This window comes from Rhinolophus sinicus, linkage group LG06 (assembly GCF_036562045.2).
Source record: "Rhinolophus sinicus isolate RSC01 linkage group LG06, ASM3656204v1, whole genome shotgun sequence".
Lineage (NCBI taxonomy): Eukaryota > Metazoa > Chordata > Mammalia > Chiroptera > Rhinolophidae > Rhinolophus > Rhinolophus sinicus.
Window position 1 is genome coordinate 3,594,143 of NC_133756.1, and position 25,405 is coordinate 3,619,547.

The 25,405-nt window shown below is 46.4% G+C and overlaps 1 protein-coding gene across 1 annotated transcript; it reads left to right on the plus strand.

Annotated features, from left to right (window-relative positions):
• Nucleotides 1-11,194: 11,194 nt before the first annotated feature.
• UTS2 (urotensin 2) lies at nt 11,195-24,370 on the plus strand. Its single transcript, XM_019746762.2, has 4 exons — nt 11,195-11,411; nt 15,159-15,269; nt 22,590-22,633; nt 24,124-24,370. Exons 1-4 carry the CDS (start codon nt 11,309-11,311, stop codon nt 24,241-24,243), a joined length of 378 nt encoding a protein of 125 aa, XP_019602321.2. The 5' UTR covers nt 11,195-11,308; the 3' UTR covers nt 24,244-24,370.
• Nucleotides 24,371-25,405: the final 1,035 nt, after the last annotated feature.

Sequence of the window (25,405 nt, forward strand, 5' to 3'; positions counted from 1 at the left end):
AGGTCCCAGGAGATTCTGTGTGGGCAGGAAGCACTTAGTGTTTGACCTTCCCCACGCCTAAGTCCTAACGCGGGGGGGGGCCCGCAGGTCGTACTCAGATTTACACCTGGATTCCTGTGATACCTTGTAACTTGGGACAGACGTTGTGCAGGTAACATCCGATGGGCACAAAAGATCCCTTAATTCTAGGGATGGAGCAAGAAACAGGGCCCGCTAGGGCCCCACCGGTCCAGGACTCCGAAGCTACGCCCCCAGCCTGAGGCTCCAACTCTAGCCGCACCTACCCCAGCCTGGCCAGGTAAGCCCCACCTTGAGTCTCCTCACCACGCCCCACCTCACCCCTCCCGGCTCTGCCCACACTGAATTAGGTCTCGCCCAGTCTTGAATAGGCCCCGCCCTCACACTCCCACCAAGGCCACGCCCCTCGCCACGCCCATTTCCCCTTCCTGCCTGGGCCCCGCCCTCTCCCACCTGTGCCACGCCCTCGACGAACAACTCCACACCAAGCCCGACCCCGCCCAGCCTTAGCCCTGACCGCCCCGCCCGCCCCCAGCTCCAGGCTTGGCCGCCCCTCGCCAAGAGCAGTCCCTCCCCAACCCTGCCCCCGGAGAGTAGGCGGCGGGACGGTGGAGCCTCTGTGCGGACCCCAAGTCGCCCCTTCCCACCTTACCCCCGAGGTCACCCTATGATAGGCCATCTCCTGCACTTCCAGGCCAGCAGGACCTCGTACTTTGGGAGGCCGGAGTGAAGCCCAGGCTGGGGCTGGGGTCTGCCTCCCAGACCCGCGGGGCCAGCCAAGGTATTAGTTAACCAAACATCTGACAAAGAGGCGCTATGGACACACCGTGACTGCCAGGGATGCGGAGACACACAGACAAGGATGAAACTTTCAAACTTACCTGTGAGAAACTTTTAAAAAACGTTCACTTGCCGAATGAAAATTATGTACAAACCGATGAAAGCTGTAGGTGGGTGGATCGCTGGCTGGATAAATGGATGGATGGATGGATGGATGGATGGATGGATGGATGGATAGGATGGATGGATGGATGGATGGATGGATGGATGGATGGATGGATGGATGGATAGTGAGCAGATGGATGGTGGATGGATGAATGGAGGGTAGATGGATGTACAAAGAGTGGGTGGATGGATGGTTGGATGGATGGGTGGGTCGGTGGGTAATGGGAATCAGGACTTTGGAACATTCTACTACAGAAAACCATGGGTGATTTTGCCAGGCATATATGTATCCTACAGATAAATTCTTTAATTAATGGTCAGCATTGTCAACACTTATTTACTGAGCGCCTGCTGTGTTCCAGGCGATGAGGATTCAGCAGTGAACAAAACAGACAGCCTTGCCCTTATGGAGCTTACAGACACTAAATAAACCACAAGTAAACAAGCGCAGAGCATGTCAGAGGGCCATGGAGAAAAGCCAGAGCACGGTGAGGGGGCATGGGAGGTGAGGGAGGGTGCTAAGGGAACATTTGATGAAATGAGGTCCTGCTTGTAAATCACCGAGTGTCCGTCACAGAGAAAGCATACCATATTACATGTTTGACAAATAAGCACATGGATGAATGGTAAGAGGAACGCAGCCCCTGACAGTGGTCCTTGGGGTTCTCCTGTGGAACACCGGCGATCTCGCGGAACACCCCAGACAAAAGCACCCTTGTGTGCCCGCTGGACCAGCACAAAGACAAGCGCCCTTCATTATCAGGTCTGCTCAGACAACAAGAACATTGTTTGAACCACAGACAATATCCACTATCCATCCCCTAGCCGACAAGACACGGCTGCTTTCCCTGTTACGGGTTTCACCTCACACGGTTCTTCCTGCCTTCTGGATGAGAAGATACCCAAGCATAGGATCGCCGTGCTTCCTGACAACGTCCAATCCAGAGCAAAACCCTGCTTCATTGGACGGTCCCCTCCTGCCCCATCACCCAGCTCACACCCTTTGAGTCCTTTCAGTTCCTCCTTACCTACCGAGTCACCTCACAGTTCCCATGGTGTGAAGCATAAGAACTTTGGAAGTCAAAGCATCGTTACTGTTCAGGGGACAAGAGGGTTTTTTCACCTCAACACTGCAATATATGTGTGACTCTCAGGCACTATGCACAATTTGTTTTTGACGGTTAGATTTGAAATGCAGTAGAAGTATCAAGGATGTAGCCTAACCTTCCATCACCTATGAGTTAAGGACGGGAAATAGAAATAATAATCATTAAATAAAATTACCCAGCTGGCTCTGCTCAGCTCAACCGCGGCTGTCCTCACAGATCCATCACCCATGGCACAGCCGCACTGGAACTTTTCATCTCAGTCAGCTCTCAGTGGCAATTAATATTCATTAGCTAAAAGTCTCCTCTAGTAGCAGAAATATGACAAAAATGCTGGCTGAATCCCCTTGGGCCTCATTCAGGTGACATTTGAGTCATTCCCTTGAACCTCTCCTAAATGAGCCTCCTATGTAATTGGATGAATCAAATCAATAAATAGAGCAGATATTTCTCCGTCACCCTTCCTTTTCCACCGTCACTTGGAACGTGTGACGCATCCCCTGGTGGATGAAATCCAGACCTGGAGTGTCGTTGCTTTGGCAGCTCGTCCTTCCTGGTGACGTGGCTTTCTAGGTCACAGAGATGGAAACAGACATTCTCTGCTAGAAAAACGATGCCAGAAGGAGAAGCAGCAGCTCACCTGCCCACAAGGTCCCAGAGAAATGTGACCTTTTCAAGGCAAATGTATGGATTTGTTTTTCAAAGCACCTTACAAAGATCTAGGCCTACTGAACAGCAGTCTTATCACAAGGAATGTAGCCATTTTCTCGTGGGGTCACCCCCATTTTAGGGAGGGGGTAGGTGAGCCCCACTGGTCCAGTTCCACAGGCCAGTCCTCTCTGGCACCCATGTGGTGCAGGGATCCCCTGAGCACCCAGGGCTACCCTCGAAAGGGATCGGTCGTACGCCTCCCACCTTCCAACAATGTCAGGGGCATGCGAGGAAAGTCAAATGCAGCGAAACGAACAGCCCAGCCAGACCTGGGTCCCCATGGCGGACCCAGCGCTGACCAGCTGCGGGAACCTGGGCAGGCTTCCTGACCTCGTGCAGCCTCCCTTCTGTCATCTGAGGAGCAGGGATGTCGCCATAGCTCCATCTCTCCCACCCGGAGACTCGGGCACGTGCTGCCCACAGTGCACAGAGCCCGGGACACCAGCATAAATGTCGACATCATTATTTCTCCACTTATAAAGTGCCAGGCCTACCTGGGCTGTCTGCTCGCTGTCACGTGGGGCTTGCCAACTCTCCCTGGGGGAAACAGGTGTGTAGGCTCTGGTGGGTCATGTCTGTTGGGCTGGCAGGCCCTCACTGTCCCCAGAGTAATGTCCAACCAACACCCCACCCCTCCCGGGCCGGGCACTCATACTGCCTCAGCAGTGCTGGTGGAAGGACTCTAAAACAGCCTCCTCAGGATGGCCGGATGGCTCAGTTGTTTAGAACGCGAGCTCTCAACAAGGTTGCCGGTTCGACTCCCACATGGGATGGTGGGCTGTGCCCCCGGCAACTAGATTGAAGGACAAGAACTTGGAGCTGATGGGCCCTGGAAAAACACACTGTTACCCCATATTCCCCAATAAAATAAAAATAAAAATAAAAAGAGTTAACTCTTCCTTTAAAAAAAATAACTAAATAAAATAAGATAGCTTCCTCTGGGTCTGAAGGGAAATTAGAACTCTGAATTAAAGAGTACCCTCCAGACCGGTGCCTGGTCTGACTTCCTGTCAATTGGGCTGTCAGGTGCCTTCTGTGTGAGGCCAGTTAGGTGAGTGTGGACGACTGCAGTGTGACCCGTCTGCCACGCTCGTCAAGATCTGGGGTTTCTCTCTCACCTGTTACAGGTTGGACTGTAGCCCCACAATGCACAGGTTGAGGTCCTAACCCCAGTACCTCAGAACGTGACTGTATTTGGAGGTAGGGTCATTGTAGAGGCAGACACAGGATGCACACACAGAGGGACGGCCATGAGGACACAGGAAGGACGGACATTTGCAAGCCAAGGAGAGAGGCCTCAGGGAACCAACGCTGCTGACATCATGGTCTCAGACTTCCGGACTCCAGAGCAGTGAGACAATGGATTTCTGTTGTTTAAGCCGCCTAGTCTGTGGTACTTTGTTATGGCGGCCCGAGCAAACTCATACAACACCCTTGAATCTAGGCAGGCCTGGGACTTGCTTCAACCAGGGGAATGAAGCAGAGGTGACCTTGAGGGACTTCTGAGCTTTTCTCAAGAGACCCTGGAGCTTCTGCCCTTGCCTTGAACTGCCCTGAGTGCTACGTGAAGGCTCCAGGGCCAGCCTCCTGGGTGATGAGAGACCACGTGGACTGGGCAGCCTGCTGCCAGACAGCAGCAGCCTCCAGAGGTGAGTCCTGAGAAAACTGGGGCCACATGAGTGACCCCAGACAACAGCCTCAGGCTCCCCACCCCCCAGGAACCCTGTCCAAAGCGCCGACTTTCAGAATCACCACCAGTGCAATGGTGGTTGTCTTGGCCACTATGTTTCGGAGTAGTTTCTTACACAGCAATAGATGACTAAGACACTAAGCGTTGGCTGGAAAAAATAGAGAACCCCTGCTCCAGGCTAAAAGGATGTTCAAAAATCCGTTCACGCAGCAGACAGTGTGTGCCAGGCACTGCTCTAACCACTCAGGCTGTATCAGTAAGCAACATGGGGATATCTGCCACCTTCACAATAACCCCAACAATGCACAGGTTGAAGTCCTAACCCCAATACCTCAGAGCATAATGAGTAGATAAACTGTAATAAGTGATATTGGGGAAAAATTGAAAATATGGGAAGTACAGGGGGAGGAGAGGGCAGGTTGCAGTTTTAAATAAAGGCTGTCAGGGTGGACCCATGCGCAGAGACTGAAAGGAGGTGAAGGAGTTGGCCTTATAGCTGTCTGGGGCAGAGCATTCCAGGCTGTGGGGACAGCCAGCGCAAAGGCCCTGGGGTGGAAGCACAGCTGGAGGGGAGTGGTCAGGGTGGAGAACCACGGGCAATGAGCTAGGGCCTGGCAGGCCATGGTAAGGACTTTTCTTAGAGGAAAGAGATCGTTTCTCATAAGCCAGTATTCTGGCCATTGCTACCCGGGGAATCCTGAACTCTAAACCTGATTACAACCTCCAAGGAGAAATGTGAAGCAAGATTTTGGTGTTGCATGTTCTTCACACTCAGAAGCCTTCCAGAAGCTGTGCATAACTGCCCCTGTGCACCTGCTGGCTGCTGCCTTTGGCTCCTGGAATGGGGGCTCCCCGGCAGCCCACTGAGGCAGGAGGGGCAGGGTCAGGCACCAGGTGATTGCCTCAGCGTCTAGGTCCCTGTGAGGGGGCCACGTGCAAAAGACAGATCTGATGGTGCACACGGCCAAGAAAAGCACCTGTGACATCAGCCTTCTGTCACCACCTCTCTTGACCCTGGCCCCTCACCTAGCTGCTACCCCCATTTCTCTGCTCAATTTCTCGTCAAGGCTCCTGGAGAGCTGTCCGTTCGTTGCTTCTGCTTCCTTTGTCCCGTTCTTTCTTGGGCCGACTCCCATCAGACTTGCAACCCTCTGTGCCACCAAAACTGCTCTTGTCAAAGTTGCTCGGATCTTGTGTTGCCAACTGGAACCCACGGTCACTCCTCATCCCACTTACTGCCTCCCTCCTGCGAGAAACCCTGTCCTCACCTGGCCTCTTGCTTGGTCTCCGTCTCCCTTGCTGGCCCCTCTGTGATCCCTTTGCCGGCTCCCCCACGGTTCTCGTGGGCCCTTACCCTTCTCTCTCCTCTCCACCCTCACTTCCTTGGTGATTCATGTGGCCTCATGCCTGTAGATACTGTCTGATGACTCCCAAACTTTACCTACAGCCCAGGCATCAGCTCCTTCCTGACCCCCTCCCCCCAGGTGTCTAACAGGCACCCCAAGCCACACACCCAAACCACTCTTGACAATCCCCTGCAACCGTCCACATTTTAGTTACAGGTGAAACCACCTTTCCAGGCTCTCAGAACTTTGGGGTCACCCTCAAAGTGTGAGTCTCTCTCACACCCAATTCACCGGCAAATCCTGGCGGCTCTTCCTTCAAAATCGATGCAGAATCTGGCCATTCTCACCACCCCAGTTCCAGTCACCAGAGGGTGGGCTCTCTGCTTTCACCCTGTCCCCTTTGCAGGGTACTCTTTGCAGTCACCAAAGTGAGCCTTTTAAAACGTGATTCATATTATGCCGTACCTTTCTCCAAATGGCCTCCTAGCCTACTCACTTTAAAACGGAAAGTCCTTAAAATAGCCACCAGGAACCTGGATCTGTCCCTTTACCAGCTTTCTGTCCTCAACTCCCACTCTTCTCCCCCTTGATCACCCTGCTTGAGCCATGCTGACCCCCTGGGTGTTGCTCAAACAGGCATAGCCCAATCCTACCCCAGGGCCTTTGCACCTGCCATTCCCTCCGCCTGGAATGCTCTTTTCTCAGATCATCACATGGAACTCTCCTCATTTCCTCTGGGCCTTGGCTCAGGCTGTTGCCCCTCCTGTTCCTTGGCCCCCTCTCCAGTGAAGTCCCCTTGATTCTCCTGGGGTGCCTATGAGTCCCACAGTTTAGTGCTATAGTGCAATTGGCAAGGGAGGCATTCAGTCACCATTTACACGAAATGGTTATCTGACATATAAATGAATATAAACGAAACCTATAATTACCATAGATTAGGCTAAACTAAAAAGTTTTAATATAAATTAACTCTAGATCTGAGAGCCCATAACCCATAATTTTAATACTAACAGAAATAAAAGTAGATCCTGATGACATCTGAGAAAGTCTCACTGTCTGAAGGTGAGCTGCACCGAGTCCTGGACTTCCATGGGCCCGGGTCTGCCTAAAAAATGGCACAAGCATTGCCGTAGTTGAAGGGCACCAACTCGCTGCTGATAGGTCGCCCTGAATTAGAAGATCATTCGTCACCAAGAAAATACTGGACAGGGCGGACGGGTGGCTCAGTTGGTTGGAGCGCGGGCTCTCAACCACATGGTTGCCAGTTCAATTCCTCGACTCCCGCAAGGGATGGTGGGCAGCACCCCCTGCAACTAAGATTGAACACGGCACCTTGAGCTGAGCTGCCTCCCGGATGGCTCAGTTGGTTGGAGTGCGTCCTCTCAACCACAAGGTTGCCAGTTTGACTCCTGCAGGGGATGGTGGGCTGTGCCCCCTGCAACTAGCAAAGGCAACTGGACCTGGAGCTGAGCTGTGCCCTCCACAACTAAGACTGAAAGGACAACAACTTGACTTGGAAAAAAGGCCTGGAAGTACACACTGTTCCCCAATAAAGTCCTGTTCCCCTTCCCCAATAACATCTTTAAAAAAAAAAAAAAAAAGAAAGTACTGGACAGACTTTAGGCGCTTGAAAGTCATTTCCTATCAATTCCTCCTTGGGGAGCCTCAGCACTGAGGCCTGTTGCTGTAAATGGCAAATTCGGAAGTTATGCCCACATGTGAAAGGGTACAGATGGCAGCAGAGAGGGTGCACTTAGTTCAGCTTCAAAACAAAGACTGAGAAGAGGTTGCGACTGTTACACTTATGCAATGGACACCGGTGCTGCATGGGCACCAGTCCCCCAACATACGTCCTATTGACTGTTCACGTCTTCATCTCACACACAAAAAATACCCCTTGGGTTTAAAAGGTAATTTGCAAATAACGAAAGGGATCCCACCTCACATGAAAAGTGGTCATCGTTCAAGTGTGTTCTGACATAAACGGGAAGCTGCTGAACACAAGGATTGGTAGAACTGAGTGATGACATGCTCGGGACATTTCTGGGACAAGGTGACATTGTCATCGATGGCCTGTTGAAGGAGCTAATTTTCATTTGAGCTTAAGCTTTTAGTAGTCACTTAATTAGGCCATGCTGTAAAATCATCACTAATAACTGTCAGAAGTACCCCTGAGTCACCAGACAATGACAAAGCCTGGCAGCCAGCCTCTTCCACAGAGGAGAGCAGCAGTCTGACGCTCCCCGCCTCTCTGACCCATCCTCACAGGGCACCAACTGCCCTCAAATCTCAGCCTGCCTGGCTCCTCACAGCAGACTACTGCATGAGTTTGTCACACACACACACACACACACACACACACACGTGCACTCCCCCCCCACGCACACACACACATATACACACACACACAGATACACACACACAGTGTGTACGTGCTCACACATGATATTTTACAAGGAAAAACATCGCCTTACCCTAACACAACTGTTGAATTGGTAATATTACACACCAGTTCTTGTCCACAGTCACTTTTATTTTTCCATAGTGTCAATCACCTTCTTTCTAATCCTTTAATGTTATTCTATGCCCAAGTTTTCTATAATCGCTTAGCATTTTCATGATTACAAAAATTACATGTTGATAAGCTCTATAATCTAGTAATTTATGCACTGATTTGGGGCATTTAGGCCAAAATTGGGTGCCTGTAGGTTGAATCATGGCTCACGGATGTGTCTTGTTTGAAATACATGGCCCTTTGTTGTAGTTATTGTTTTTCACTTTGAATTAATTGCCAAAAGCAATCATGGATGACCCTTAAAATTCAGAATCCTAACAATCTAGCTTGGCAGCTAATAGCTGTGTTCTACTTTCAGAGAGACCAGAGCCTATCTATTTGGCTGCAGTCCCCACCACTCCCTATGGTCACTCACTAGGCCTGCCACTCTCATTTACATTATCACTGCGATTCCCATATGCATTTGAGTTTGCAACCTTTGATTCAATGTCTTTGCCACTAGAGATAAGGCTGCAGATGATGCTTTCAGGTAATGTTTTGCTCCAGTTGTATTACTTAGGGGATAGTTCTGAAAGTAGGCTTTCTGGGTATAAGTAGGTTGGCTCTTGCCATATTGTACCGCGTTTGGGATGTTTGTTGGGGCCACAGGCCTCTCTTTTGCAAATAGCTGCCCTAGGTACCCTCCTGCAGGGGAGTTCAGCAGAAGCCTAGCTGAGCTGGGCCACTCAGACCCTCTGTCCCAGGAATCTGCAAACTGGATTTGAAGATGATGTGATGTGTCTGAGCTGTTTGCTTAAAACCAGAGAAAAGTAAATTTGGCAGTGGGGGGTATGTTTGGCCAAACAGATGTGGAAAAGAAAACCAGTTTTTGCCAAGAGAAAAAAGAATGACATACATATGGACAGAGAGATGGCAAGGCAAGAAACTATGGAAATGACAGTGAGAAGGAGAGACAGAAAGACATAAGAGAAGCGAGAGTGAAGGGGGGCAAAGGAGGCGGGGAAGAGAGGGAGAAGGAAAAAGAGAGAGAGAGAGGAGGGGGGAGAGAGAGAGAGAGAGAGAGAGAGAGATTAGGTGGGGAGTCAAGTCACTGAAAGGCAGGGGTCAGAGGTCAGAGGGAGGGTGTGAATTCCTGTCACTCATGTTCCCCAGGGGCTCTGGTTTCTGCTCCTGCACAGTTCAGCAGATTCTGGAAGCTATCCCTCATCTTTCCAATACACTTTATTTTCTTAAGCTGGCTCAAAGTGGTTTCTGTTAGCCCCAACCTGGCCATCAGGTCCTCAAGGGCCACTTTCTGTCCTCTTGGGCCCCGGCTGTCACCCACCTGGCAGCGCTGGCACATTGTAGGTGCTGAGATGTCTGCTGAATTAGTGGATGAGTCTGAGGACGACCGCGTTCCAGCCCACGAGACACGTGAGTGTATGAAACGGCCCCCACATGGCCCTGTCCAGGCCACTCGTCTCACGTGGGTTTAGAGCTGAGGGAAGGATTTCTGGGCTGCACAGTTTAGTTACCTTTATAAGAAAATTCCAAAATTTTCCAGAGAGGCCGTCCTATGTGATGTCCCCACCCACTGTATGAGAGGTCCAGGCTACAGCTCGCCAGCACCTGGTGTCACCGTGTTGGCCATGGCAGCCCTGGGCGGGTGTGTAGTGGCACATCACTGTGACTTTAATTAGCATTTCTCTGATGAAAATGGTGGTATTTTTTCATGTCCTTAGTCACTACTTGTGTATCTCCTCTTGTGAAGTATCTGTTCAAACCTTTTGCTCATTCTTTTCATTGGGTTGTTGGCTTACTGAGTTGCAGTTTTTTAAAAAATATCCTGGAGAAATCTTTTGTTAGGCATGTAATTTATGATTTCTTTCAGTAGTGGCTGGGTTTTTTTGTTTTTTGTTTTTTTTAATTTTAACAATATCTTTTAAAGAGCAGATATTTCTAATGCTGATGAAGTCCAACTTATCCATTGTTTTCTTCTATGGTTTGTGTCCAGTCTAAGAAACATTTGCCTACCCCAAGGTTGTGAAGGTGTTCATGTTTATTTTTTTTAAACAGAAATTCTGTAGTTTTAATTTTTATGTTCAGGCAAAACAGGGTTTTGCGCAAAGAACTGACATGATCTGACTTATGTGCTAAGAGCATCTGTGTGCCGTGTTGAGATGGGGCTGGTGGTGCAGAAGGCAGCTCGGAAGACATTCGTGAGGTGTCTACTGCAAACAAAGCAGGCTGGCTCAGGGCGGTGCTAGATAGTAGTGAGATTCTAGAAATACTGATCAGTAAGCTTTTCAGACTTGCTCTTCACTTCTCTTGGATGAATAATAGCCAACTGGAAGGAAAGTCCTTGCCCTTCTCTGAAAACTCATGTTTCCCCTGAGGCCACGTATGTGTGTGGAACTTGCCTTGAGCCTGCACGTTTGCTGTATGTTTTAATGTATCTTTACTATATTAAAGTAAATAACTGGTTTTAAGGTGTGATCTGCACGTTGTCATTCTTCGAACATGGCAGCCCCCAACACTACATGCCAATGCATCTAGTCACTCGTGAAAGATTAAAAAAAGGAAACCAATACATTTTGTGTCAAGCTCTGTGTCACTTCTGGCTAGGACTCGTAAATCCATGTCTCTGCCTTGGCCACTCCAGGTCACGTCCGACCCTTTCTTTAATTCAGGATTTATTGCTCTAAGTCACTCCTTTTGCCAGGTTTCTAAACTCAACTGTTCTTTATATAATACCTACGTTACACACCAGGCAACAAGACGTAAATTTATTGTCTATGAGTTGTTACCCTGAAAAATTACATCAATGCAAAGTGATTGCCTTTTAGCCTTGATAGCCAATAAATATATTTGATGGGTTTTTTTTTGAGGGGGTGGGATGAGGTCATAGGAAAATATATATAGTCACTGATCACAGAATGGGAAGGAGCACACTGGAAGTTCTGGACAACAGAAGGAAGGCTTGTACCTCTTGCCAATCATGTACAAGCTGGCCTCCTGCTGGCTGCTTTTCATAGGATGCTTCAATCCTCTCTTCTCCCTCCCGGTCCTTGAAGCCAGGCACGAGCCCCTGCAGTTCTCAGGTAAGATGGATTTTCTCCCTTAAGTTAGTCATGAAAGAGTCTTCAAGCAAGTCTTCAATGCTATGTTAGAAGTAAGAATGGGAATTCTTATCTATAGGAGACTTGTTAAATTAATAGTCCAAGCTCTGAAAAGGTTATCAAGGATCCTTACAGCACATTTCAGGTTCAGTAATGGATACAGCTTTTGTTTTTTCTTCCTAAAATGTAAGAGTAGAAGGGCGGTAGCATTGCTTAGTTCACATCACTTCTATAATTCAATTTTTTGGTATTGGTCAGCTTTTTTTTTTTCAATTTTAAAAAGTGCACTAAAATTAAAACATTATAACTTTAGTTTTTATTTTAAATGAACTGGTTGAATGTAGAATTTGGTTGTTCCAATGGTAGATTAATAAAATATTTTAATTTTACCCCTTATTATTTTAAGTTAGAAACTAACCATCTGACATGTATTATATGAAACAAAAATGTTTATTAAAAATTTAAAGTGACAAGCTGGAGCTAGGAATGTCATAGATTTCCAAGTATTTTCATCCTCCCCTTTTGATTTATACTTCATTTGGCTCAAATCTAAGTTGAATTTTAAAAAAAATATCAAACAGATACATATTTTGATATTACCTCTTAATTTAAAGAAATAAAAAGGTTGATGCTTAGGAATTAGGGTCCATTAACATTTTAGCTGGATTTTATCTTGTCTTTAATTTGGGTACTTTCAGACATTTTTCTTTAAATAAAGAATAAAAACTCTTTAAGCTATTGATTTTATAATTTCTCATCTCTCAAGTTTCTCCCCAGCAGTTTCCTGCTTACTACTGAGCACTGACTGTTAGTCATTCATGCGCTGTCAATCACCTTCTAGGGTCAATAAGCTTATAAATGGTGGTCATTTCAACGGTCAAAGCCAGGCATTAACTTTATCCAGTCTCTGCTATTTAAAAAAGAACTGGTGAAAAGCACAAGATGAAATCAAGAATGAATATTCAGATATTACTGTCATCTTCAACAATTTGCATATCATTATTATGATTTTTAAAAATTTAGATGGAATGAATATACCATCTCATTCACATTCTAAACAGGTAGCAGCCTATCTTCGAGTTTTTGGCTGAATTTTTTTCTCATTTATTTGTTTCCCCGTAAATGATACTTCATGCCATAAATATGTGGCCAAATCTCATGGATTTTCATTAATATTCTTCAGAAATACTGTGAATGTGCTCAGATGCCTTTATTAATGGTTTGTTCATTGTCTTCCAATCAAGGCTAGAGGTAAGTATTTTGTAAGCCGTGAGCACGCTGGTATAGTCTGACCCCTGGGGCCTCCAATCTCAATATAGCAGCACCTGGCCGAGACACGTGCCCTGGTGACAAGGTCCACTACCACACTCACACGCAGTCTCCCCACACCTCACACGCACTCTCCCCACACCTCACGCACTCTCCCCACAACTCACACTCACTCTCCCCACACCTCACACTCCCCACACCTCACACTCCTCCCACATCTCAAACTCACTCTCCCTGTACCTCACACTCACTCTCCCCACACCTCACACTCACACCCCACAACTCACACTCACTCTCCCCACACCTCACACTCACTGCCCACACCTCACTCACTCTCCCCACACCTCACACTCACTCTCCCCACACCTCACACTCACTCTCCCCACACCTCACACTCACTCTCCCCACACCTCACACTCACTTCCCAACTCACACTCACTCTCCCCACACCTCACTCACTCGCCCCACACCTCACTCACTCCCCACACCTCACACTCCCCACACCTCACACTCACTCTCCTCACACCTCACTCACTCTCCCCACACCTCACTCACTCCCCACACCTCACACTCCCCACACCTCACACTCACTCTCCCCACACCTCACACTCTCTCCCCACACCTCACACTCACTCTCCCCACACCTCACACTCACTCTCCCCACACCTCACACTCACTTCCCAACTCACACTCACTCTCCCCACACCTCACACTCACCTCCCCACAGCTCACACTCACTCTCCCCACCCCCACACTCCTCCCCACATCTCACACGCCTCCCCACACCCCACACTCACCTCCCCACACCTCACACTCACTCTCCCCACATCTCACACTCACTCTCTCCACACTTCACATGCCCTCTCCCCACACCTCACACTCACTCCCCACACCTCACACTCACTCCCCACACCTCACACTCACTCCCCACACCTCACACTCACTCCCCACACCCCACACTCACTCCCCACACCTCACACTCACTCTCCCCACATCTCACACTCTCCCCACACCGCACACTCACTCTCCCCACACCTCACACTCACTCCCCACACCTCACACTCACTCCCCACACCTCACACTCACTCCCCACACCTCACACTCACTCTCCCCACATCTCACACTCACTCCCCACATCTCACACTCACTCTCCCCACACTTCACACGCCCTCTCCCCACACCTCACACTCACTCCCCACACCTCACACTCACTCCCCACCTCACACTCACTCCCCACATCTCACACTCACTCCCCACACCTCACACTCACTCTCCCCACATCTCACACTCCCCCCCCCTCACACTCACCCTCTCCCCACCTCACACGCCTCCCCACACCTCCCACACTCACCCCCACACCTCCACACTCCTCCCCACACCCACACTCACTCTCCCCACATCTCACACTCCACCCCACACCTCACACCACCTCCCCACACCTCACACCCTCCCCACACCTCACACTCCTCCCCACACCTCACACTCCACCCCACACCGCACACTCACTCTCCCCACATCTCACACTCCTCCCCACACCTCACACTCACTCCCCACACCCCACACTCACTCCCCACACCCCACACTCACTCACCCCACATCTCACACTCACTCCCCACACCTCACACTCACTCCCCACACCTCACACTCACTCTCCCCACATCTCACACTCACTCCCCACATCTCACACTCACTCTCCCCACACTTCACACGCCCTCTCCCCACACCTCACACTCACTCCCCACACCTCACACTCACTCTCCCCGTATCTCACACGCACGGTCCCTACACCTCACACACTTTCCATACACCTTACAGGCATTTTCCATACACATCTTACGCACACGTATTATACATCTTATGTACTTTAAGCTGACCACATTTCACATTGGAAAGGTTATTATCAAGTTCTTTAAAGACTATTTCAAAGCTGACTGTTTTCTAACAATAATTGTATCTAAATCTTGAATCCCAGAAGTGTAAGAGGTGGTGCCATCTTATTTGCTTCACAGGAAGAACATAAGCTTGTCTTTTGGAAAACTGCTCCTTGTTTTTCCTCTCCAATTTTACCACCCAAATATCTAAAAGCAAAAGGCAATGGGCAGCAGTATAAAGAGAAGTGAGGAAGAACCACTTCTCACGTGGAAACGTTTGTAACTGATCCTGGGGCTCAAATCTATTCCCTTATTCAAGGCAGCAGAGCAGCTCAGCATGTCACCCAGGCAGTAAAGAGTCAGAATTTGATCCACTCCTTTTTATTTCCTGTCCTGTGTGTGCAAATCAGACTAGCATTTCTATTTCTCTGTTACGATACCACGAATGACAAATCACAGACTTAGCATTTGAAGTCTTTCTAGTATGATCTTCCTGTCCTTGGTGTCCCCCAAAAGACAATAGAAAACAGAGTAACTAACTGAAGAATGTACCGAGTTACTAATATCTATCATCAATTACTCTGTGCAGCACCTGACGAAGACGCGCGATCAGTCTTGGATGAACTGGAGAGAGAGTTCCTTCTGCAGAGACTGTGGGAGATGTTAGGTGCAAAGGGAGCTGATGGCCTCAGGAAAGCAGGTAAAAGGATTCTTGTGGTTACACGTTGTCTGACTTGGTTGCTATTGAACTGACTCTATTTGCATCTATTAGACGAGGTAAAGCCCTATTTTGGAACATAAAGATGAGCTATATAAAAGAAGTAAACGGATTACCCAACAATCTCCCTTCCTGGCATAAGGACTCCCTCTGCAATCTTCTGTTTTCTTTTTTCAGCATCTCCCCACAAACATAATGCTCTACTTGGTACCTCAGTGTATTCCTTCTCTGTACGGACCTTTATTTGGGCAGGAAGGAGGGTATTATCCCAGTTTCCAATAAGTGCAATCTTAAATGCTGGTTTCCCACTTACTAAAATCTTAAGCAAATTACCTACTCTTTCTGCACTTCAGTTTCTGAATCAGTGAACACAAATGATAAAAATACCCACCTCGTAGGGTTAGGGTCAAGAATCAATGAGAAAAATAAAATGTTCAGCACAGCCACACACAGAATGATAAAAGAAAAAGTGTCAGCTTTTACTACAGGCACACCTCGGAGATATTGCGAATTCTGTTCCAGACCACCGCAATGAAGTGAGTCACACCATAAAATGAATTTTTTGGTTTCCCAGTGCATATAAAAGTTATGTTTACACTGTATGTATTCTACTAAGTGTGCAATAGTATTATGTCTAAAACAAACAATGTACACACTTTCACTAAAAAATAATTTATTGCTAAAAAATGCTAACATCCTTTGAAACTTCAGAGAGTCATAATCTTTTTATTGGTGGGGGCCTTGCCTCAATGTTGATGGCTGCTGACGATCAGGGCAGTGGTTGCTGAAGGCTGAGGTGGCTGTGGCAATTTCTTAAAATAAGACAACCATGAAATGTACCTCATCAATAGACTTCCTTTCATGAACAATTTCTCTGTAGCATGCGATGCTGTTGATAGCATTTTACCCACAACAGAAATTTGAAAATAGGAGTCAATTCTCTCAAACCCTGCTGCCGCTTTACCAACTAAGTTTCTGTAATATTCTAAGTCCTTTGCTGTCATTTCAACAATATTCACGGCATCTTCACCAGGAGTAGATTCCATCTCAAGAAACCACTTTCCTTGCTCATCCATTAAAAAGCAACTCATCTGTTAAAGTTTCATCATGAGATTGCAAGCAATTCAGTCACATCTGCCTCCTGTTCTAATTCTGGTTCTCTTGCTATTTCCACCACACCTGCAGTTACTTCCTCCATGAGGTCTTAAACCCTTCAAAGGCTTCCACTGGGATTGGAATCAACTTCTTCTAAACTGTTAATGCTGATATTTTGACCTTTTCCCATGAATCACAAATGTTCTCAAAGGCATCTAGAATGGTGAATCCTTTCCAGAAGGTTTTCAATTGACTTTGCTCAGATCCACCATAGGAATCACTATCTATGACAGCTATAGCCTTACAAAATGTATTTCTTAAATAATAAGACTGGAAAGTCAAAATGGCTCCCTGATCCATGAGCAGTACAATGGATGCTGACATGAAAACAACACTAATCTCGTTGTCCGTCTCCATCAGAGCACTTGGCTGCTCCATCAGGTGCACTGTCAATGAGCAGTAATATTTTTAAAAGGAATCTTTCTTTCTGAGCAGTAGGTCCCAACAGTGGGCTTAAAATATCCAGTAAAACATGTTGTAAACAGATGTGCTGTCATCCAGGCTTTGCTGCTCCATCCATAGAGCACAAGCAGTGTAGATGCAGCACAATTCTTAAGGGCCCTGGGAGTCTCAGAATGGTAAACGAACACTGGCTTCAGCTTCAGGTCACCAGTGCAGGAGCCGTAACAAGAGTCAGCTGGTCCTTTGCAGCTCTGAGCCCAGGCACTGACGTCTCCTCTCCAGTAGCTGTGACCGGCCTGGACGGCATCTGCTTCCAGGATAAGGCTTCACCTACACTGACATCTGTCGTTTAGTGGAGCCTCCTGCACTAAGTATTTTAGCTAAACCTTCTGGGTAACATGCCGCAGCTTCTCCACCAGCACTTGCTGCTCTGCTTCACCTTGCACTTTGTTACGGATACTGCTTCTTAAACCTCATGAACCATCCTCTGCTAGCTTCCACTTTTCCTCTGCAGCGTCCTCCCCTCTCTCAGCCTTCCCAGAACTGAAAAGTTATGGCCTTGCCCTGGATCAGGCTTTGGCTTAAGGGAATGTTGTGGCTGATCTGATCTTCTATGCAGACCACTAAACTTTCTCCGTGTCAGCAATAAGGCTGTTTCACTTTCTGATCATTCCTGCGTTCACTGGAGTAGCGCTTTTAATTTCCTTCAAGAACTTTCCCTTTGCATTCACCACTTGGCTAACTGGAGCAAGAGGCCTAGCGTTCAGCCTAGCTCAGCTTTCAACACACCTTCCTCACCTAGCTTAACCATTTCTAGCTTTTGATTTAAAGTAGGAGACGCACAACTCTTTCTTTCACTTAAACACCTAGAGACCATTGCATGGTTACTCATTGGCCTAATTTTAATACTGTTGTGTCTCAGGGAACAGGGAAGGCCAAGAAGAAAGACAGAGACAAGGGAATGTCTAGTGGGTGGAGCAGTCAGAACACACACAATATGGAAGTCCCCATTTATATGGGTGTGATTCAGGTTCCCCAAAACAATTACAGTAGTAACATCAAAGATCACTGACCACAGAATACCATAACAAATATAATAATGAAAAAGTTTGAAGTATTGTGAGAATTACCAAAATGTGACCCAGAGACATGAAGTGAGTAAATGTTGTTGGAAAAACAATGCTAATAGCCTTGCTTAAAGCAGGGTTACCACAAATCTTCAATTTGTAAAAAATGCAACGTCTGTGAAGTGCAATAAAACAAGGCATGCCTGTATTTTCTCCATGACTATTCCTCTAAGCATTGGTACAAATGCTCAGGATATTTTTTGGGGGAAAAATGGAGGCTTTTTGGAGATCCAAGCTGGTGGAGTAGATAAATGCTGTACTTACCTCATCTCGTGAACACATCAAAATTACAACTAAATTATAGAACAATCAACCTAGCGGACCAACTGAAGTCTAGCTGAACAGAAGTTTTATAACGAAGGGTATAAAGAAGCCATGTCGAGACTGGTAGGAGCGGCAGAGACGCTAAAGGGGCTGGTCCCACACCCACGTGTGGCAGATGAAAACTGGGAGAGACATCTCGGCCACAGAGTTCCCCCTGGAGGAGCAAGGGACCCAGCCTCACACCAGGCTCCCAGCCCAGAGTCCTGGTGCTAGGAAGTGGAGACCTCACAACTTCTGACTGTGAAAAACAACTTCTGACAGTTCCGGATGGGATGGAAGGCAGTGAGAAACCCAGACGTCCTCTTAAACAATCCGCGCAAGCACTCACCTTGGGTTCCAGCGGAGGGACGGTGACTCGGAGGGCGTTGGAGACATATGAGGTGTAGACTGAGGTGTGTAACTTCGCAGCGAGGACTGGAGGACAGTCCCCATTCTCCCTGTGTGGAGCCCTCCTCCGTGCAGCCGGCAGGCAGGCGCCATGTTTCCTGTGTTGAGCCCGCCCCCAAAGGCCAAACCTGAATCTGATTGGCTTGGTGAGCTCTGCTGCTCTGCCCTGCTGTCTCACTGAGACCCTGCCTCACCCAACTTGCCTACTGTAGGAGGCTTTATTAGCTGATGAACTTTACGGAGCCAGCAGGTGACAGCCGGCCTCGGAGTATCCTGGCTTTTTGTGGAGCTACCCCTAGACCTGGTACTGGTGGCAGCCATCCTCATTTCACAGAGTGGCCACTCCCACGTGCTTCCAGGTACAGCACAGGCAGTGACCAACCATGGATCACTTTGTAACTCCTGCCAGGTACTCCCTGGCTAGTCACAGGCAGTGGCTGACCTGGGCCTGCACTGGAGCCCCTCTGAAGTGGCCCCTGAACAAACGTACTTGGAGGTTGGCTTCAGGCCACAGCAGAGCACCACCCAATAAGCTCCACAAGTGGCACACCCAAAGGGTGGTCTCAACAGGCACCAGAACCCACCAGGGTGAATCCTGCTCTGTGGGGTAAGCCTCCCACCCAGTAGCCTGTAAGCTGTGGATGTGGCCAAACCCCACAGCCAGTCAGCCTGAGAGTTAGTACCACCCACTGATGTGCCAACAGCAATCAAGGCTCAACTATAAGAGAAGGGCACACATAACCCACACAAGGTACACTCCTGGAGCACCCAGAGCAAGTGACCAGGGAGACTGTGCCAAGCCCCACAGGGCACCTACTACATAAGGCCACCCAGCCAAGACTGGGAGACATAACAGATCTACCTAATACATAGAAACAAACACAAAGAGGCAACCAGAATGAGTAAACAAAGAAATATGTCCCTAATGAAAGAACAGGAGAAAACTCCAAAAAAAGAACTAAATGAAATGGAGGCAAGCAACCTACCACATACAGCGTTCAAAACAATGGTTATAAGGATGTTCAAGGAACTTAGTGAGAACTTCAACAGAGAGATAGGAAGCATAAAAAGAGGACATAGAAACCACAAAAAACCACCAGTCAGAAATGAAGAATAGCTGAAATGGAGAATGCACTAGAAGGAATCACAAGCAGACTAGATGAAGCAGAGGATCGAATCAGCGATTTGGAAAAGGTGGTAAAAAACACCCAATTGGAACAGCAAAAAGAAAAAAAAAATCCAAAAACAGGATAATTTAAGAGACCTTTGGGATAACATCAAGTGTACCAACATTTGCATCACAGGGGTACAAGAAGGAGAAGAGAGAAAGCAAGGGATTGGAAACTTATTTGAAAAAATAGTGACTGAAAACTTTCCTAATCTGGTGAAAGAAATAGACATACAAGCCCAGAAAACACAGAGAGTCCCAAAAGAGATGAACCCAAACAGGCCCACACCAAGACACATCATAATGAAAATGGCACAGGTTAAAGACAAAGAGAGATTCCTAAAAGCAGCAAGAGAAAAGCAGTTAGTTACCTACCAGGGAGCTCCTATAAGATAATCAGCTGATCTCTCAACAGAAACTTTATAGGTCAGAAGGGATGGGCACAGAATATCAAACCAATGAAAAGCAAGGACCTACAAGCAAGATTACTCTACTCAGTAAAGCTAATCATTTAAAATTGAAGGAGAGATAAAGAGCTTCCCAGACAAGAAAAAAACTAAAGGAATTCATCAACACACCAAACTAGTATTGTAAGAAATTCTAGAGGAACTTCTTTAAGATTGGGGGTTGGGGGGGGATAAAAATATTAATAAAATGGCATTAATTACAAATCTACCAACAATTACTTTCAATGTAAGTGGTTAAATGCTCCAATCAAAAACACAGCATGGTGGGTAAGAAAACAAAACCCTTACATATGCTGCCTACAAGAGACTTGATTCAGATTGAAAGACACACACAAAGTAAAGGTATGAAAAGGGTTATTTCATAAAAATGGAAACCAAGAAAAGCTGGGGTATGGGGCCGGCCCAGTGCCTCAGGCAGTTGGAGCTCAATGCTCCTAACTCCGAAGGCTGCCGGTTCGATTCCCACATGGGCCAGTGGGATCTCAACTACAAGGTTGCTGGTTCAATTCCTCGAGTCCCACAAGGGATGGTGGGCTGCGCCCCCTGCAACTAAGATTGAACACAGCACCTTGAGCTGAGCTGTTGCTGAGCTCCCGGATGGCTCAGTTGGTTGGAGTGCAGGCTCTCAACCACAAGGTTGCTAGTCTGATTACTCGACTCCCACAAGGGATGGTGGGCTGCACCCCCTGCAACTAGCAACGGCAACTGAACCTTGAGCTGGGCTACGCCCTCCACATCTAAGACTGAAAAGACAACAACTTGAAGCTGAACGGCACCCTCCACAACTAAGATTGAAAGGACAACAACTTGACTTGGAAAAAAAAGTCCTGGAAGTACACACTGTTCCCCAATAAAATCCTGTTGCCCTTCCCCAATAAAATCTTTAAAAAAAAAAAAATCTGGGGTAACAATACTTATACCAGACAAAATAGACTTTAAAACAAAGGCTACAAACAAGAGACAAAGAAGGACCCAGTAATCTCACTTCCAAGTATTCATTCAAAGAAACGCAAACGCTACTTCGAGGGGATGTGTGCATCCATATATTCATTGCAACATTGTTTACAATGGCCAAGATGTGGACGCAGCCTGGGTGTCCATCGACAGATGAATGGATAAAGAGGAGGTGGTACATATATACAATGGAATATTGCTCGGCCAGGGAAGGGAATGTGTTCTTGCCATCTGCAGTGGCATGGATAGACCTAGAGGGTACTGGGCTGAGTGGAGTACGTCAGACAGAGAAAGACAGATGCAGTGTAATTTCACTTGTATGTGGAATCTAAAGAACAAGACAAAACAGAAACAAATTCATAGATACAGAGAATATTTTGATGGTTGCCAGGTGAGAGGGGGATTAAAGGAATGGGCGAAAAAGGGGAAGGGATTAAGTACAATTTGTTTTAACATAGTAGTCATGGGGAGATAGGGTATTGCATAAGGATTATATTCAATAATATTGTAGTAACTATGTGTGGTGTCAGGTGGGTACTCGATTTTTTTTGGGTATTAAATGAGAAGATGTTGGGGGCTGGGTAAAAAAGGGGAAGGGATTAAGAAGTACAAATTGGTAGTTACAAAATATCCATCGGGATGTAAAGTGAAGCATAGAGAACAGTCAATAATACAGTAATAACTATGTATGGTGCCAGGTGGGTACTAGACTAGTCAGAGGGATCACTTCTTAAATTATACAAATGTCTAACCACTATGCTGTACATCTGAAATTAATATAATGTTGAATGTCAACTGTAACTGAAAAATTAAAAAGGGAGGAAAAAGTGAAGGGCAATAAATGGTCCAAATTTCCAGGTATAAAACAAATAATGGGAATGTAATGTACAGCATGCGGAATAGAGTCAGTAATATTGTGACAGATGGTTGCTGGACTTACCATGGTGATCACTTCTTTAGGTCTATTAAGGTTGAACTATGGTGTACACCTGAAACTAATATTGTATGTTAGCTATATTTTAATAAAAATCTTTAAAAAATGGAACCTTTTAATAGACATTGTTTAATAGAAAGTTCATTTTTATAAAATATTTTTGGTTAACTACTGAACTAACTTGTTGAGGAAAATGCAGTGCCCTTTGTAATTCCATAGGTAAGAAAAAACAAGGGTGCCTGACTATCTGCCTTCAAGTACATAATGCTGCAATGTGAAAAAAAGATCAGAAACTAGACATGATTTAGTAATATTCTGTGTTTTAAATAAGCATAAAAGAGAACAGATCTGATGACAAAAGGTTTCAAAACATTGTTTTTCCAGATCCCAGTACCAACGTTGTTAACCCAAGAGGAAGTATGAGGAAGGTAAGCGACTCTATTTATGAGCGTTAGGTTAGAAAAGGTAACTTTAGAGAATCCTAAATTCATGAACTACCGTAGACCAGTGTTTTTGGTAGGAATCACACCTTAAAATAACAGTGCTATTTCAAAGCATTAATTTTTCCAAATTTTTAAAAAAATCTTTTCTTCCAAATTTTGATTCATAGAAAATGTGCATACAAGAACTTACCCAGTACCTGTCTTGGATAAATTATATATTTTGTGCGTGTGTGTGTGTGTGTATTATATATATATATATATATATATATATATATATATATATATATATATATGTAAGTGCCGTGCTCTCAAGTTTGTCATCTGCATGTGTTGTCTCATTTATCATCTTCACATGTGGTCTGTGGACCAGCAGCGCTGGTGTCACCTGGAAACTTGTGAGAAATGCTGAATCTGACCCCACTCCCCGCAACCAATCAAAATCTGCAGCTTAAGAGGCTCCCCAGGTGATCTGTATGCCCACTGAAGTGTGCAAAGCCCGGCAATGTGACATCTGAGTGGAAGGATGGCGTGCCCCAAACACTGTGATAGATGGAGCACACAGTGCACAGCGGAGAGGAAATACGACATTATGTGGGGTGTAGAGGAGACTGCTGATAGGGAATGACAAGTGACATCAAATGGTTAGAAATGATGTACAATTAATGCAGGATCTCAAATGCTAAAAGAAGAATCTGTATTTGATCATTACCAACCCCCCAAACTCTGAATTAGTGTTCCCTAAAGGGTTTCCTGGGTACACCATACACCAGGCCACGCGCCAGTCCAGGCCGTGCTGTCCTAGCCCCTCCCTCTCCTGGCGATTCCTGGTGCACATTTGCAGTTAAAGCCTCCAGGAGATCATGAGATAAGCTTTTTAAATTTCAACCAGGCATTTCCCAAACATTTTGGTGGAGTACCCATTAATATCCTTGTAAAAATATACTCTGGAAAAAGTCAGTCCTGGAGATGGCATATACCACGTGAGGACCCACAGAGGACAAGCCACCCAGAAGGGGACAGCGTGGCTTCCCCGTGTGACTAAGTCAGCATTAGCATTCACATGGTTATAGTCTGAAGTGAAGGATTATGGTTCAAAACTCAAATCGTAAAGGTGATTAATAGGATTTGCTCATGTAATACTGGAATTAAAAATAACCCCCAAACCCAGGGTCCACGCTTAAAGAAGTTAATCTGAAGACAAATAAAAGGTCTATTTTACACAGAGGACAATAAATGTACAGAACACGTTACCGACAACCTACTTACATAGGAACAGGTCGGTGAGGGCTTAGGGCAGGGCTGAGCAGACTGGTGGGCCAGGGGCTGGCACAGCACCCTGACAGCCACCTCGCGGGCTCTCCTTGCAGGGACGTCCCACAGAACCAGAGGAAAGGTCCTACGTGCTAACGGCTCTTTCTCCTGTAGGACTCTTAATTCATTGATAACCAATCTGCTGTTTTGTTTATCTGTTTTAGTTTCAGGTTTTCTCTGGACAAGATCCCAACATTTTACTGAGTCGTCCTTTGGCCAAAATCAGAAGACAATATAAGAAACATGAACCTCTCTCTGAATGTTTCTGGAAATACTGTGTCTGAAGTAAAATGAACATCTATTAGTCAACTCAAAAACAACCATTTTAGGAAATTAAAAATCAAAATGCTTGATTTGAAAACAGTATAGAAGAAATACTAGGCAAATTTTACCCTGTTCATTATTATTTGGAAAATAAATCCTATGTTTTGCAAATACCACAAGTGGCTATTTTACTTATAAACATATGCTAAAAATCTGTAATTCTCGTTTCCATCAATTTATCCTTAAATAATTCTGAGAATTTGAAAGTAAAGCTAATAAATGAACAGAAGCAAATGCTAAGAAAAAGTCATAAAATAAAATTTAGATAAAATAGTCAAACCACAAATCATTTAAAAAAAGCACATTATCTTAGCTACAGTGTCCTCTCAACCCTTACAAATGACAACGTAAGTTATTACTTAAAAAAAAAAGTCAGCATCTTAGTTTGGAAACCTCTCTGAAGTGCAGGCCGCCTAAGCATGAGGGTTGGGAACGGGCTGAATTCTCTTTGGTGTCAGATGGCGAAGGACGGTCCCGTGCTCCTCCCTGGGTGGACCCCAGTCCTGAACACTTGAAAACTTCTGTCTCTTAACACAGAACTTGTTTGAACCAGTTCCCTTATACTAGAAAAATGCCTTCATAATCTGTGTGCTACAGAGAAGAACGCTCGGGTGGGACTTAAGGCTGTGGAATGGAAGGAATGGCTTGGTTTGTTAATTTTTGAAAACCATTTACGTGTTGTCCATACCACCTTCCATTCTGTTAAGACATCTACACAAACGCAGCTTCGACAATACAGGATACGCACCGTGAGCTCCCGAGCGCTCGGTGCAACACAGAACCAGGCCCACGGGAGAGCGAAATTCCTCGTGAGAAACTCGAGCTTCTCTGCTTGGCTCTGCCGTTCTGACACACGGCCACCCCACCCGGAGGGAAGGATGTGTCAGATACGCACAAACCGCCACCCACACTTGCTACTGATCTTGTCAGCAGCCATCAGAAACCTCCCTCAGAGCACGGGTTTTACTTTCCTTACTGAACACACCAAGAACAAATTGATAGCAGAAGATGTTTGAAACTCGAAGGATGGCTGCGTCATCTCAGAGACATGCTGACATTACGTATAGCTGTAATGGGGGGGGTCACTGGTATCTCTATTGAAATTAAACTGATGCTAGTTTG

Coding starts and splice junctions, on each gene's coding strand:
- UTS2 (XM_019746762.2), top strand. CDS start 11,309: ATGTACAAGCTGGCCTCCTGCTGGCTGCTTTTCATAGGATGCTTCAAT. Junction 11,412..15,158: donor CGAGCCCCTGCAGTTCTCAG/GTAAGATGGATT, acceptor TACTCTGTGCAG/CACCTGACGAAGACGCGCGA. Junction 22,634..24,123: donor CAAGAGGAAGTATGAGGAAG/GTAAGCGACTCT, acceptor TATCTGTTTTAG/TTTCAGGTTTTCTCTGGACA.